The 14,032-nt window shown below is 38.3% G+C and overlaps 3 protein-coding genes across 4 annotated transcripts; 2 read left to right on the plus strand and 1 right to left on the minus strand.

Annotated features, from left to right (window-relative positions):
* Positions 1-860: 860 nt before the first annotated feature.
* On the plus strand, positions 861-2,056 carry tcta (T cell leukemia translocation altered). The gene is made up of 3 exons (XM_007550257.2): positions 861-1,214; positions 1,299-1,350; positions 1,515-2,056. Exons 1-3 carry the CDS (start codon positions 1,004-1,006, stop codon positions 1,555-1,557), a joined length of 306 nt encoding a protein of 101 aa, XP_007550319.1. The 5' UTR covers positions 861-1,003; the 3' UTR covers positions 1,558-2,056.
* A 1,150-nt stretch (positions 2,057-3,206) lies between these two features.
* glyctk (glycerate kinase) lies at positions 3,207-8,396 on the minus strand. Of its 2 annotated transcripts, XM_016670784.1 has the most exons (6): positions 8,189-8,396; positions 7,493-7,579; positions 6,668-7,039; positions 5,555-5,706; positions 5,046-5,221; positions 3,207-4,105 (listed from the first exon to the last, which is right to left on the minus strand). In XM_016670784.1, the coding sequence occupies exons 3-6, from the start codon at positions 7,021-7,023 to the stop codon at positions 3,215-3,217; spliced, it is 1,575 nt and encodes a 524-aa protein (XP_016526270.1). In that variant the 5' UTR covers positions 7,024-7,039; positions 7,493-7,579; positions 8,189-8,396; the 3' UTR covers positions 3,207-3,214. The 2 variants fall into 2 exon arrangements, with proteins under 2 accessions (XP_016526270.1, XP_007550340.1); XM_007550278.2 differs by lacking the exon at positions 7,493-7,579.
* A 105-nt stretch (positions 8,397-8,501) lies between these two features.
* On the plus strand, positions 8,502-13,481 carry wdr82 (WD repeat domain 82). Its single transcript, XM_007550269.2, has 9 exons — positions 8,502-8,861; positions 10,632-10,729; positions 11,067-11,133; positions 11,215-11,314; positions 11,463-11,579; positions 11,654-11,809; positions 11,896-11,965; positions 12,851-12,993; positions 13,402-13,481. Exons 1-9 carry the CDS (start codon positions 8,701-8,703, stop codon positions 13,429-13,431), a joined length of 942 nt encoding a protein of 313 aa, XP_007550331.1. The 5' UTR covers positions 8,502-8,700; the 3' UTR covers positions 13,432-13,481.
* Positions 13,482-14,032: the final 551 nt, after the last annotated feature.

Consider the following 14,032-nt stretch of genomic DNA (forward strand, 5'->3'; position numbering starts at 1 on the left):
TTTAAGACATGTTATAGATGAATCTAATGAGCTGACAATAAATTAGCTTAGAATATTATTTATTAACTCAATATCAACTGAGCTAGAATTTTAAATATAACAATTGTATTTAGTTTGTGAAGATTGTGGTATTTCTTTGACAAAGAGCTGCTGCTCCTCCATGTGGAGGGAAGTCATTTCAGGTGGCTCAGGTATCTGGTTAGGATGGTTCATGAACGCCTGATGGATGGATGGATAGATGGATAGATGGATGGATGGAATGGTTAAAAGAAGAAAGTACAGAACTATTAGAATTAATGAAGAAAAATCCATAAAATTGTAATTACTAATTGTGAAACGGTTTTCGAACTGTTTAAAGTTTATTAATTACAGGTCCATCTCAATAAATTTGAGATTCATCAAAAGGTGATTAATTTCAGTGTTTCAGCTGAAAAACTCACGAATCTATGCACTGACTTTAATTTCCAATTTGCCAAACACTCTTGAATGGGCTCTGCTTCATCCTTTGAACACTGCAGTTAACTTTGTTGCTTGTATGTGTTTTCCTTCCACTAATTATTCCAATAAAACGCTTCAATATTTTGATGTTAAAAATCCTTTTTTCATTAGTTTTGGATTCTAACTTTCGGATAAACTTAATATTGGATTTTTATAAGGTGGAGCCATAATAATAAAATTATTAAATAATTTCATATAAAATGTAATACTAAAATGTAAAGATATTGGGCAAAAAATTAACAATAAGAAAAATTGACAAGAAACGCCTGAAATATCTCCTTATGTGTAATGAATTTATATATGCTAATATGCATCTCGTCCAGTAGGTGGCGGTACTGCGCTTTTACTAACGAACAAAAAGCAACAGAAGAAGAATGTTGTAGGTAAACAAAGCTAACAGCGGAGGGACAGATAACACATCCTGCCTAACCAAAGCAATGTCTTCAAAGTGAATGGACAAGCAGCTCACCCGCTTCTCTCGACATTAACATTATAAGCGGACAATATGGAGGAATCGTGGGATTTTGAGTTTCTGTCCCGCATCGCTGACAGCTGTCTGTCGTTTATTTCCGAGTTTGTGGACGATTGGCTCGCCAACGACATGAGGGTCTCCATATTCAAAATCCTGCTCAGCTGGCTGATATTTAGTCTGATCGCGATTCACTTTGCATGGAAAGTCTACGGGAACACAGTGAACGACATGTATTATCGACAAGGTGGGTGTTATTCATACCGCACAGGAACTCTTAGCTGTGTAAATCTAAGCTAGCCGCGTTAGCATGCTCTGTGTTTACATCCAGGGGCCGGGCAGAACGGAGGAACACCCGAGGCAGCTTCCCACCTGGGCGGATGGTGAGTGTCCGATGTTGGAATTATGTGGCTCACATTAATTCAAAAGGTTTCAAACTTTTGTTTCCATGGAGATAGCCCGCTTTAATTAAGTGCCGTTTATGTTTTATTCTTCGAGTACTGCCTGGCTATTGTTGTTGTATGATCTTTCATCTGTTATCTTGTAGGGTGAGTGAAGCTGGGGACCCTATGAAGAGCCATAAGGACTGAGTTCTCATCCTGAAATCTGGGCTGGATATTTTTACTTCAGACACTAAATGAACATGATCAGTTTTGATCATCTGTAGATACAAACATCTACCAGTTCTCCTGGGATGGTGTCGAACAAAGTTTGTGGCATACTTACTTTGCTCACCGGTCACAGAACAGGACACTTTTCAGCAAGAATGACTGAAATAAATCGTGTTGTTAACATGGACCACTTGTGAATTTTGTGAGCGACAGCAGTGGTAATGTGAAACAGTCGTGGTTTGATGCAACTTTAATATCACTTCCAAGGTCATACACAACCAGAAACCATGCCTACGTGGTGCAACAAATGTATTTTTGAAGTCAAGACACAAAATAAAACACAGTTTTTATTAATAAATTTGGCATTAGTAGTAGTAGTAGTGGCAGCATATGCTGTTTGTAAATATTTACTGTTGAAGTATCAGTTGCAGGCAGTTTTATTTATGCAATTTGATGAATAAATTATCCTGTCTAAATCTCTGTTTTATTGTGTTTGTTAACAGCCTTCATGATTTTTACTGTCTTACAACATTTTTACATTTCGTGATATCACAACAGACTTCAGTTGACTTTACTAAGAGCTCATTTAATTTACCCAAATAAAATAGTGCAGTTGTAAAGTGGAGGAAAGTTAGTAATAGGCAACATTGTTTTGTTGTTACTATCAGTTCTGAGAAAGGGAGGGATTGTGCAGGTAACCTTTTTCTACATGTTCCCGTCTAAAAGGAGGGATGAGAATTGGCACAAAGTGGTGAATGAATTTCCCGGACAAATTCAGGGAACAGAGCTGCTGCTCATTTGGCAGTAAACCTTCTGGGGGACGTCTGTTCAGTGTCTCCCTGTCAGTCCAATTTGTGATCTAAAGGGGAAATCACTGCCAATGATTATACACAGTTTGCATGCTTAGAAAACAAAGAATTGTATAAAAAATATTCTAAAGCAAAATCAAATACACATTTCATTGAGAGTAAAATTTATTTACCATGATAAAAATTTATTTTATTTTTCAGTTAATGTTTTTAATTGAAAAAAAAAACCCCACATAAATCTGTACTCATTTCATTTTTATTGAACGGCAAGATGAGGTCAGAATAATATTTGATACTTTAATGTACTGTCTTGCTGTACGCTATAACATAACATTAGAATGATTTTACATTAAGAAGGAAAACACTGACACAGACCTGCAGTTTTTGTTAGTTTCAAAAAAAATATTTGGGGAAATGTTTCTTTTCCCTCATTTTATTTCATAATTCTGGGATTGTACATCAGTTATTTTCATTTTGATCTTTAAAATACTAAAATTTCCACAAACTTTATATGAGATGCCCCTTTGCATGTGATGATGTAATCTTTAAATATTAAATTATGTTTTGATCAGTTACTCAGTACTTTCAGCCTTTTTTTTTTACTTCTTTTTTTTTCTCTTTTGTTTGACTTCTTTGTTGGCTAGTTACTTTTTTTTGCTTAGTAATATTTTGTTGTATCACTACTCTTATTTGAGTACAATTTTTGGGTACTCTGGTCACCTCTGCTTACATGAGTGTCAAATATAAAAATAGAAAACCCTAAAAAGCCTTTTGTGTCTACTGACATGATGATCTACTCATTATTTTTGCACTGTTTTGCCTGTGCGTTAACTAATTTTAATGGGAATAGCTGGGATAAGCAGCACATGAACGTCCATGACATTCGTGCAGGTCAGGCCAGGCGCCAGCAGACGCTCTCCGGCTGACAGACGGGAAAAGAAAGTGTAGGAGTCATTATTACTGAGGAAGCTGTCGATGTCTAACCCCTGGGCTCGGGCTTCGTCGTAAAGCCCCGCATCAGTGACGGCTCCCGCAGCCTCCGTGGGTCCGTCCTGACCATCGGTGCCGCCGCTGAGAAACACAGGCCCCTGCGGCGGGAGCTCCAAACCTCTCAGTTCCAGTCCCACTCGGAGAGCCAGCTCCTGGTTTCGACCTCCTCGCCCTTTGCCCGTTAGCTCCACAGTCGGCTCTCCTCCAGCTAACACACATGTGGCGCCCCACCCCTCGGCGCGCTCTTCGCCCAACACCTGCATGGTTCGACACAGGTCCCAGCTCTCCACGCCGACCTCCGGTCCGAGCCTCAGCACTTCGGCTGCGATCTCCGGAGGCGGTTCCTCCCGGGAACAGGCGAACCGGGCCAGCAGGCCGTACAGCCTGGAGACGAGCCTCACGTTGCCGCAGACTCCCGGTGAAAGCACAACAGGACGGAAACCCAGCTCTCGAACTCGCTGGCCAGCACAGGTGAGCGCAACGGTGTTGGAGCCAATCACAGCATTGAGAGCCTCTCCAGGTGAATCTGAGTGCTTGTCATTCTCTTTCCAGCGGGGACCCTGTCTTGCAAGGACCTGCGTGACTGAAGCTGGCATGGAGCTGAGAAGCTTGTGTCGTTCAAGGATGGATAAAACCTCCTCCGGCCACACCTCGCATGTCACTGTTGGGCCGCTTGCTATCAAATCAAGAGGGTCCCCAATCACGTCAGACAGTATGAGTGAAACCACCTTTGATGAAATGATTGGAAAATCAGAAATATGCTCTTCTTTTAACAAGCAAACATTGTTAAAGGGGCAGTATTATGTTTTTTCCAGCCACGTGTAGTTACATTTTACAGCACAATCAAGTTAATGCATATGACGTAAAAGTAGAGGTTCAGCGACTGCAGTTTTCTTTTCGATCACAGAAAAAAAAAAAGCCTGACCTGATGATTCAGATTTTTTTGTCTGAATTGTTGCTAAATAAAGCAATAAAGTTAACAGTGTGGTGACTATTGTTAACTGCAGACATGACCTGCTGTCAGTCAAACCTCTACCATGGGAGAGCAGAAGAGGTTAGTGGTTGATTTCTAGCACTCTGCCAAGGTAGATAATATCCGTGGATAAGATTGGCTTCATATGTAAATACTGACCGATCACCAATTCCCCAAAGTTAAGGAAATCGAGACGATTTATCGGTGCACCCAGAAATTTGACTTTGTAATTTAGCACCTTAAAATTGGGCCTCTGTCACTTTAAAAACTCCTGCGCTTTCTGAAACTCCACCTTCAGGAAGCCATCACAACATTGCTCCTCTATTAACGCTGAGCAACGTTTTTACCTGCATTTCACTGAGAAGGAGCTCCTACAATGAGCTCAGCAGATGCACAGTTCCACCAGCTGTTTGCTAATGGCTGCTGGCTAGTCTGAAGGAGCTCAGTGGGGGGGGAACTTTGGCTCAGAGGAGGAGGAGCTGAGTCTCGAAGGAGGGGCTAGGTCCACCCAGGTGTTTTGCGGAGCTGAATGGTTGCCATGGAGATTAAAGAATTTGTCAAACATGCATTAAAGAATCAAGGCGACACGTCTCCAGGTATGTTTTTGATGAGGGAGTAACATTATAACATGACGTGAAACTCAAAAAAGTAGATTTTACATAATATTGCCCCTTTAAACAACTGCTGTGAGTTACCTGTGCGGGGTGAGCGTGGTGTGCAAGCCCTCCACCCTTCAGCAAAGAGAGCGCTCGACGAACTTTGTTGAGCTCTTGGATGGTCGCGCCAGCAGCTGCAAGTCTGCGAGTTACATCAAGCTTCTCCTGCAGCGAGATTGGAGGTATTGGTGCTGGTAGCAGCGCAGAGCCTCCGCCTATAAGGAAACAAACCCACAAGTCACTGGAATAATTGTCCAAATGGAATTATAACATGTTCTAGTTATAAAATGCTTGCACATTTGGCTGAAATATGGCTATTAAATAAGCAGATCTGCAGTCATTATTGATGAAGTTGCTTCGTGAACTGTCTGTTGGTTTATAGTATGATTGGTTTACTTCCTTAGCACTTTTTTTGCTATAACCTGGTACCACACATCTCTTATTTTAAAAGATTACTGAAATGTTGTACATTGTCTGTGTGTAAATAAATAAACAGTAAACAGGGTAGAAATCGGTGGGACTCTTAAAAAAAAATCATGCGCTTTTACCTGATATTAGTACAAGCAGTAAATCTTTTTCTGTCAACTCAGTAGCTAACTGCTTGATGCCTTCGGCCGCCTTCAGAGAGTCGTCATCAGGTAGGTTGTGTTTGGCTCCCTCCATGACTTTGATCCGACTGTCTGCTTCTAGCAACAAATGGCTGTGATGGATAAAAAGCATAAAATGTCACATATATCCATATTACTTGTGTTATTTTAGGTAGTTTTCAGAAATTAGATAAACATTCCCTGAAATTGTTCACACTTTCTAACACAAAGTGGTAAATAATTGCTATAGGTAAAAACTTTGGATTAGTTTAAAGTATGGAATGCTGAGACTGTCAAGACTCAAGACCCATTTTTATTCATTGTCGTTGATTCAAACAAAAATGAATCAAACGACAGGAGTTTGAGTTTCTTTTGTAATGTGAGTTGAGGAGTATATTTGTATTATTGCTTTAATCTTATTTTTTTCTTGTTCTTAGTTTTGTAATCTTAATTCATTCTATTGAATTGTACAGCAAATTGGTCAACATTTGTTGTTTTATAAATAAACTGACATTGACATAAAAAAAGTCTTTATTATATGATTCCTTGATTTTCAGCTCTGACCAGCTTTCCTTTCCCTGATAAAAAAAAAAAACATTGTCCCACAGGATGATGCTGTCAACGCCATGTTTTATGGTGGGAATGGTGAGTTTAGAGTGTAGTTCAGTGTTAGGTTTTCATCTTTAATATTTAATCCTTCCTGTGTAGGCCTAAAAAGTTTTATTTTGGTTTCACCTGACCAGATTGTGTGTGAAAAACTGCAAAATACACTTTTCATTTTTCTCCATAATGGCTTTCTTCTTAACAGTCTTCCATAAAAGTTGGATTTGCAGATTGCACAACTGATAGCTGTCTTCATGAGCTGTGGATTCCTGCATCTCTTCCAGAGGCTTTCACAGAGAAGCTGGACTTATACTGAGATTTAATTACAAACAGGTGATCACTATTCATTTAAGATGCTGACTGGATTCATTTGAATTGAAAATTAAGTTGGTGTTTGTTACAAATAATAATAAAAAAAAACTAGTAAGAATATTTTTGTGATGCACTATGGCTCCTGCATCATTTGCTCACCTTTTTCCATGCTGTTGTAACGTCTGCTGTATCCCATGCGGCACGCTGATGACTCCTCTAACTAGATGATCGCCCAAAATCCTCTCTACCTCTGCAGCCATTCCCAGAACCGCTTTCCCAAACCCCACCAGGTGCAGGTTGTGACTGAGTGTGAGTCTGCATCCGTCAATAACGACCGAGTCGCCGTTGCGCTCTATGCTCTGCCGCACCACGGTGTCCGGCTGCACAGCTTCCACTGCGGCTCTGAAGGTCTCCCGCGCTTGTGAGTCCATGGACATGTTGCAGAACGTGGGGTTTCTTCTTCCCAGGAGGCCCAGAAAAGGTTGAGGCCGGAACAAGGACAGGAAGCGGGCCATTGCCACCTCAGCAGGTCTGAGGAATCGATACAGCAAGATGGGTTGAGTTAGAAAAGCATGTTAAATTAGGAAGGTGAGACTTAATACTATTAAATGTCTTAATACTATTAAATGTCTTCCATTTAAAACCTTATGAAAACTACATGCATACAAAGTGGTATAGTAGTGTTATTTGTAAAAATGTACATCAGTTTAAAATGATCAATTACTGTAAACATTACAATGCCTCCAAAGACCTTCAGACAAATTTAAAGCAAATTTCCACAGTCAAGATGTGCAACATGCTGTTTGGACTCACAAAAAACATTTCAAATGTTTATCTGACAATTTAGTTTAGAAAGCATAGATAAAATGCATGTACATTTACTACCTTAAATTGTTTTTCAAATGAACAAAAATTAAACATTGAGCATATTTTACAAACCCAGCTACTGTGACTCTCTTCAAATCTGGTTTTAAGCCTGCCTACCTGTGTGGGTGGTTTAGGGCGATTGCAGCCTGCAGATTCCTGCAGCAGCCTGTTGTGTGTGTTCCAGTTCAGCAGCGAAGCAAAAATCTAACCAAACAGTGACTGGAGTTGTTTAAACTCTGCTTAATGATTAATTTAAAGAGACCACTGCCCTTGTGAACATGCATTTCAGCTCTCCATTTATCTCTTCTTTACTTGCACTGATTAAAATTTCTACCAGATAGATGGAGATTTAAGTGAATGTGGCCTTATTTATCTTGTTTTGTATCAATTAATAAGACTGGTGGTGGAGGTGTAATGGTGCAGGGGTCATTTTCTTGACACACCTTTGTACAAACTGTTTAAAGACCAACGCTTACCCAATGCCACATTGTTTTCCTGAACATTACAACAACTTCCCTGTTTGTTTCTTGATTTTTTTTCAGCCATATTGTTGAATGTGTGCCATAAAAAATTCAAGACAAAAGAAGGTCCAACTAAGTATGAGCAAAATGTATTGTCAGTGAGTGTATATTTTAGAAATACAGACCAGGCATACAAATATTAATACTAAAATTAAAGGTCCCGAAAAGTGGTCCTCATTATGAATACACATGTAATTAAATCTACTTATTTTTACAATTATAATTCTGAACGACTGCATTATTTTTATATGATCATGCACAACCAACCAAAACAATAATATGTAGTTCATACCTTGGAGTTTCCCTTCTGCGGGGTCAAAAGTCCTCCAGGAACTTTCTTCATCATGTGTTTATTTTGCGGCGGGAGTAAAATTCAGAAACAGACAGAAAACAAGTCTCTGTCCTTATATGGGACAGGAAGCGCTGCTAGTGAACACACAACCTGGCAACTATTTGAGACATTTAAAACTAAGCAGGAAAACCGTATCAAATCCTGCTGCTTGTGCTGTTTATGGTACCACGCAAATCTCGCGATAAAACATCATTTCTGGCCACTGCGCGGTCAGGTGATGATTTGTGCGTCACTGACGTGGCGAAGGCGTTGCACTTTCGTCCCTCCTCTGCCGTGGACTTAAACTACCCCAGGCGGGATTTGGTTGTCGTTTTTGGGGACTTTATTTTCCCAATAACAACTTTTTTGCACCGCTTTTGTTCATATATCTCCATAAATCACCGTAACTGTGACCCTTGAGTCGATCTAAAGCGGGGCGAGGGCCAGCTTCCCTCAGACACAGACAGGCCACCATGAAGCTAACGGACAATGTGCTCCGGAGCTTTCGGGTTGCCAAAGTGTTCCGAGAAAACTCGGACAAAATTAACTGCTTCGACTTTTGCTCCAACGGAGAGGCAATCATTTCCAGCAGCGACGACGACTCCTTAGTGTTGTACGACTGCCAGGAGGGAAAGTAAGAGCGGCTCATCTTGCTTTTTTATGTTAGCTTTATGCTAAGCTAATAGCTGAGGCCTGCTGCGGTGCTTAGAGCGATGCAGCATGAAATTAAAAATAAATGAGTCTGCTGGTTAAAACTGGTCCGGTATTAACTGTTGTTTTTTAAAGCCCGTGTGTCATCAAATATTCAGTTTTATAGTCATCACAAGCAAAACACTTGATGAATATTATAACTGTTAAACTAAGTGGGAGGGGATGGCTAAATTGAGAAAATGCGCTTTAATTTCACCTAATATTTCTAGAGTTTTTAATAAATCGCTTAATTAAGACGACAAACAGGTGCTGTAGCAAGTAGGCGTTGTATATTTCGATCTTGAATATTTAAGCTGTTCTGCCGCCATTTCTCCTTTTGGTTAAACGGGGCTAGCATATTTAAAGTCGAAATACTTGTCTCATAGAGGGGAAGTTCAGTTGTCACAGCAGCAAGTTAAGGATAAGTGGGAACATGCATATTTACAGAAAGATAAGGAAAAAATAATGCTATGCGGTTGATAATAATGGTAAACTCAGATGATCAGGAATGTGCAACTGACTAGCTTTATTTGGAGCAGAAAATGTACATTTGCATAGATTTGTTATAAAAAAACTGCAAAAAGGGATGTTCAAATATGATCAGCAATGTTATTTGAAATTAGAAAAACTGCAAATAACAGCAAACTTATAAGACTTGTTGAAGCTTTGATGTTTATAAAGTCTGCTGGAAGGAAGGATCTGCGACGACGCTCATTTGTGCACTTAAGATGCAGAAGGAAAAAATGAGCTCTCCATTTAATGTTGAATTGGGAGTTTTTTAATGGATATCTGTCAATTTTATTGTGACTTAATTAGATTTAGTTGTGAATACCAACTTGTTTGTTTGGAAGGATTAAAGTTTTTGCATTTTTGTATTACAATCACAAGTGTTATCTGATAGCCTAGGGATCGGCAACCTTTATGATCCAAAGAGCTGTTTTCACACTTAGTCCAAAATATGCCATTTAGAGATGCAAATGTTATATGAGCTCTTGAAAGAAAGACAACTTACAGATTTTGATAAACAGCTACAATAGGAAAAATTATGTCATTTCTAAAGAACAGTCATTTTATTCCTTTTTGATTGTTTTGAAACAAAGAAAAACATTTTTTTCTGGAAAAGAGGATGGATACATTTTCTTCTATGTGTGTTTTGACATCAGGGGAATATTAGTAAAAAGAAAATTTGACAAACTTACTAAAAAAATTGATTTAAAAGTCTATTACTGGTATATTTAGTATCATTATGTTGTGGAATTTCAATGTAATTGTTCCATGAAAAACTGGAACTGCTAAAATCAGCATGTGTTTTTAAATATATATTTTAAAACATTAGTTGGCTCTTTATCATTTTTAGCCAAATTTATTAAGAGTCCTGGAGGAAGGTCCAAAGAGACTCCTGTGATAGACTGACACTGAGTAGTGCATCATCGCGACCTGGAAGAAAAAGGATTCAGTGCTTTGCAAAATTATTTACAGGCAGAAATCTGGAAAGTGTGGTGTGTTTTTAAAAATATTTTTTAACCCCCTTATATGTTAGAAATCTGAAGCATTTCAGGTGATTTTCAGTAAAAAGTGGCAAACATTGACGCTTCTGACTCCAATCTGAACCTTGGAAGGTTTTTAAATTATTATAGAAGTGTGCTGCTGCTTACTGCTGTTGATTCATTTCCTCTAATTTATTGTTGTTTTTTGTGTGTCCCATTTATGGCAGACCCAAAAGAACTCTCTACAGTAAAAAGTATGGCGTGGATCTGATCCGGTATACGCATGCTGCAAACACAGTGGTCTACAGTTCCAACAAAATCGATGGTATGTATTCAGAAGATGCATGTTGAAATGCATGCCGTTTTGATTTTAATTTCCGTTTTGTCGCATAATTTACTGCTGCCTTGGCTCAGGTGGTGATTTGTGTTGCGTAGCTGCTCGCCGCGCTGCTCGCTGTAGCCTGAGGTAGTTGTTTGTACAGTTTGAGGGTCTGTGATTCTACCCCTTACAGGAGCTAACTGTACAAGTGACTGCCTTGCCTACGGTTGAGTGCAATCTTCAGACGAGCTTCGGATTGATTTTTTTTTTCTTTTCTCTTATGCATGAAATAATCATGGATTTTGGTATGTTGGTGCCACTTATTTTGTTCTTTGTCTTTAAGACACTATCCGGTATTTGTCTCTTCATGACAACAAATATATCCGGTATTTTCCCGGACACAACAAAAGGTGAGTGCTGTCCTCGTGTTTCTGCGATTGGTTCGATGTGTCTGTGTTTTCACATTTCCTCTTCCTGTGTGTTTTCATCAGAGTGACGTCTCTGTCCATGTCTCCTGTGGATGACACGTTTATTTCCGGCTCATTAGACAAAACTATCAGGTTGTGGGATTTGCGCTCACCGAACTGCCAGGTAGACATCTAGTTTTACTCATTTGTTTGAAGTAGTTTGACACTTGTTCTGTGAAAATTAAACCTTCCTAACAGATTGAATTTGGAGTTGGTTTGTTCACGAGTTTAGAAAATCAATGCTGTACTTGCTGTTATCTTTGCATTTTTAGGGTTTGATGCACCTGCAGGGGAAGCCTGTGTGCTCATTTGACCCAGAGGGTCTCATTTTTGCAGCTGGAATAAATTCAGAGATGGTTAAACTTTATGATCTGCGCTCATTTGATAAGGTATGGAAGGAGGTTTGACACTCGACTAGTTAAATTGATCCAAAAAGAACTAAATCGATCCCTCTTGCCAACAGGGTCCGTTTGCAACTTTCAAGCTTCAGTACGATCGGACGTGTGAGTGGACTGGACTCAAGTTTAGCAACGATGGAAAACTCATCCTTCTTTCTACCAATGGCGGGGCACTTCGCATTTTGGACGCTTTTAAAGGGGCAGTGCTGCATTCTTTTGGGGTAAGGATGGAGTCACTGCAAAATGGAGAATAGAAATCCGGTAAAAAAATATAAAAATACTGAAGGTTTTTATTTTCTGTCCACAGGGCTACAACAACAGTAAAGGCGTAACCTTAGAGGCTTCTTTCACTCCTGATTCTCAGTTTGTGATGATTGGTGAGTTTGTATAAGTGTGCATTTATGTGTCACTTTATTGGTGCTTTAAATTAACAGTTCAGCAAAAGAACATTTGATTTATTTGGAATAAGGATATAAGTGTTTTCAGCTGAAACACAGACCAGATTTCTGCTCACATGATGATACAAAATATAATTTTAACAGCTACTCTGAGACCAGGCAGGATGGTTGTTTCATTTAGAGACGCACCGATATCTGGGGAAATTTATTCATTGTAAACATGAAGTAATTTGTGTTCATGCTGTTTAAACTCAAAAATAAAATGGAACAAATATTAACTAAAAGATGAAAATTAAATGTGCCAGTAGTTGAAGAAGATATTATAAGGTTGATTATGAACACGAATTCTGTATTTTTAGTAGGACTGCATTCAATAATTACTTAGTTACTGATTATTCTGGTGATTGATTAATTAGATAAAAAATCAGCACATTCTATTTTGGATTTAACCACTATTATTAAAAATACATTATAAAATACCATTATGTAATTTTTTCTTAATTGGAAAATAAAAATTTTATTGCCTACAATGAAATAAAACTGCATTCCTTTAGCATACGCTTGATCATTTGCAGCTAAAACAATACCTCTAACAGCAACATATTATTGTATTGTTGCAATATAATAATATAAAGATGCAATATTTGGTAGGTAAAGGTATTTACTGTGCAGTTCATTAAAATTTTGCTTGCCAATGCTATATTTCGGTAGAATTGTGGTCTCACTGTCTGCACCTGATCTCAGTCATGTTGGAGATCAGGGAGCATAGCGATGCTGGTTAACCAGAGTTACTTTCACTAATTCAATAATCTGTTTTTTATTACTGAATGTGAATGCTTACCTCCAACATTTGATGTGTTTTAGGCTCTGAAGACGGAAAGATCCACGTGTGGAACGCTGAAAGCGGGATGAAGGTGGCGCTATTAGACGGGAAGCACACAGGCCCCATTACCTGTCTGCAGTTCAATCCAAAGTTCATGACCTTTGCCAGTGCCTGCTCCAACATGGTGAGTTTAAGAGAAACAAAACGTTGCCTCAGACTTGACAGACATGTCTTTGAGAAAAAAGCTTAGCTATTAGATAAATTGATGAATTATTAAAAATAGCAAACATTAGACCATTACATTTTACTAATTTTGTGCATTTCTTGATTTACTTTGTCTACATATGAGGGGCTTTTTTTCTGTGATTTTCTTTAGATTCTGTAAAAATGAAAACATGAAACAAGCAAAAAAATGAGAAAAATGCAACTTTAAACATTAATTGAATACTTTTTCTACTAAAACAGAATTTAAGTGCAATTTCTAATAAAATATTTAAGAGATTTTCTGCCTCTCTGTGTAGAAATAAACAGTCAAATATGTAAACGGTAATGGCTGAAGTGACTTAAATGTGATATGAATTTAATCTTTCAGGCTTTCTGGCTGCCGACCATTGATGACTGAGGAGTAGGAGCAGCAGCTGACCAGCAGGGGGCAGTGTGAATGTCACAAAATTAAATTGTAAATAATCAGTTGTAGGAATAAAACATGTTTGCTTTTTTATTTTTCTATTTAACATTAAATTGTTTTCCTTTGTAAAAAAAAATATAGTTTTGACTTCTTTTAAATTGTGCCAGTTTATATTTCTTTTTGGGTCTTTGGTATTTTTGAAATTAGTGTAAAAAGATTAAAATAACAGTTCCATGTTTTTTAAAGCATCTGGGAAGGAAATAAATTTTTTAGATTCAAATTATAAGTTAAGATTTATTAATAGGATTGAATTTAATTTAAAGTGTGGCTTAAATGTGTTTTCTTTGTAAGGTTAGAGCTATAGTTATGTTGAAACCCAGTATGACCTGATTTTATTGGAGCATAAACATCTTACACAATCTGTTGACCATCAGAATCATCCCATGTGGAAATATTTGAGTTAAATAAGTCAGGGATAGCTTCCTTGAAGTCACTTTGGTTACATTAACTCATCAAACACTAAATATAATAGAAAAGCCGGTATTTATCACCGTCCTCAACCCAGACTGGTCACTCTTTATTAAATATTGGCTGG

The sequence above is a fragment of the Poecilia formosa genome, unplaced genomic scaffold, assembly GCF_000485575.1.
Source record: "Poecilia formosa unplaced genomic scaffold, Poecilia_formosa-5.1.2 Scaffold2, whole genome shotgun sequence".
In the NCBI taxonomy this organism is placed as follows: domain Eukaryota; kingdom Metazoa; phylum Chordata; class Actinopteri; order Cyprinodontiformes; family Poeciliidae; genus Poecilia; species Poecilia formosa.

Excerpts from the sequence above, each read along its gene's own strand:
- tcta (XM_007550257.2), top strand. The coding sequence starts at position 1,004 with ATGGAGGAATCGTGGGATTTTGAGTTTCTGTCCCGCATCGCTGACAGC. Across the intron at positions 1,215-1,298 it reads CGACATGTATTATCGACAAG|GGGCCGGGCAGAACGGAGGA; the intron begins GTGGGTGTTATT and ends GTTTACATCCAG. Across the intron at positions 1,351-1,514 it reads GCTTCCCACCTGGGCGGATG|GGTGAGTGAAGCTGGGGACC; the intron begins GTGAGTGTCCGA and ends GTTATCTTGTAG.
- glyctk (XM_007550278.2), bottom strand. The coding sequence starts at position 7,023 with ATGGCCCGCTTCCTGTCCTTGTTCCGGCCTCAACCTTTTCTGGGCCTC. Across the intron at positions 5,707-6,667 it reads TTACAACAGCATGGAAAAAG|CCATTTGTTGCTAGAAGCAG; the intron begins GTGAGCAAATGA and ends TATCCATCACAG. Across the intron at positions 4,106-5,045 it reads ACCACGCTCACCCCGCACAG|GTGGTTTCACTCATACTGTC; the intron begins GTAACTCACAGC and ends ATTTCATCAAAG.
- wdr82 (XM_007550269.2), top strand. The coding sequence starts at position 8,701 with ATGAAGCTAACGGACAATGTGCTCCGGAGCTTTCGGGTTGCCAAAGTG. Across the intron at positions 10,730-11,066 it reads CAGTTCCAACAAAATCGATG|ACACTATCCGGTATTTGTCT; the intron begins GTATGTATTCAG and ends TTTGTCTTTAAG. Across the intron at positions 11,580-11,653 it reads ATCTGCGCTCATTTGATAAG|GGTCCGTTTGCAACTTTCAA; the intron begins GTATGGAAGGAG and ends TCTTGCCAACAG.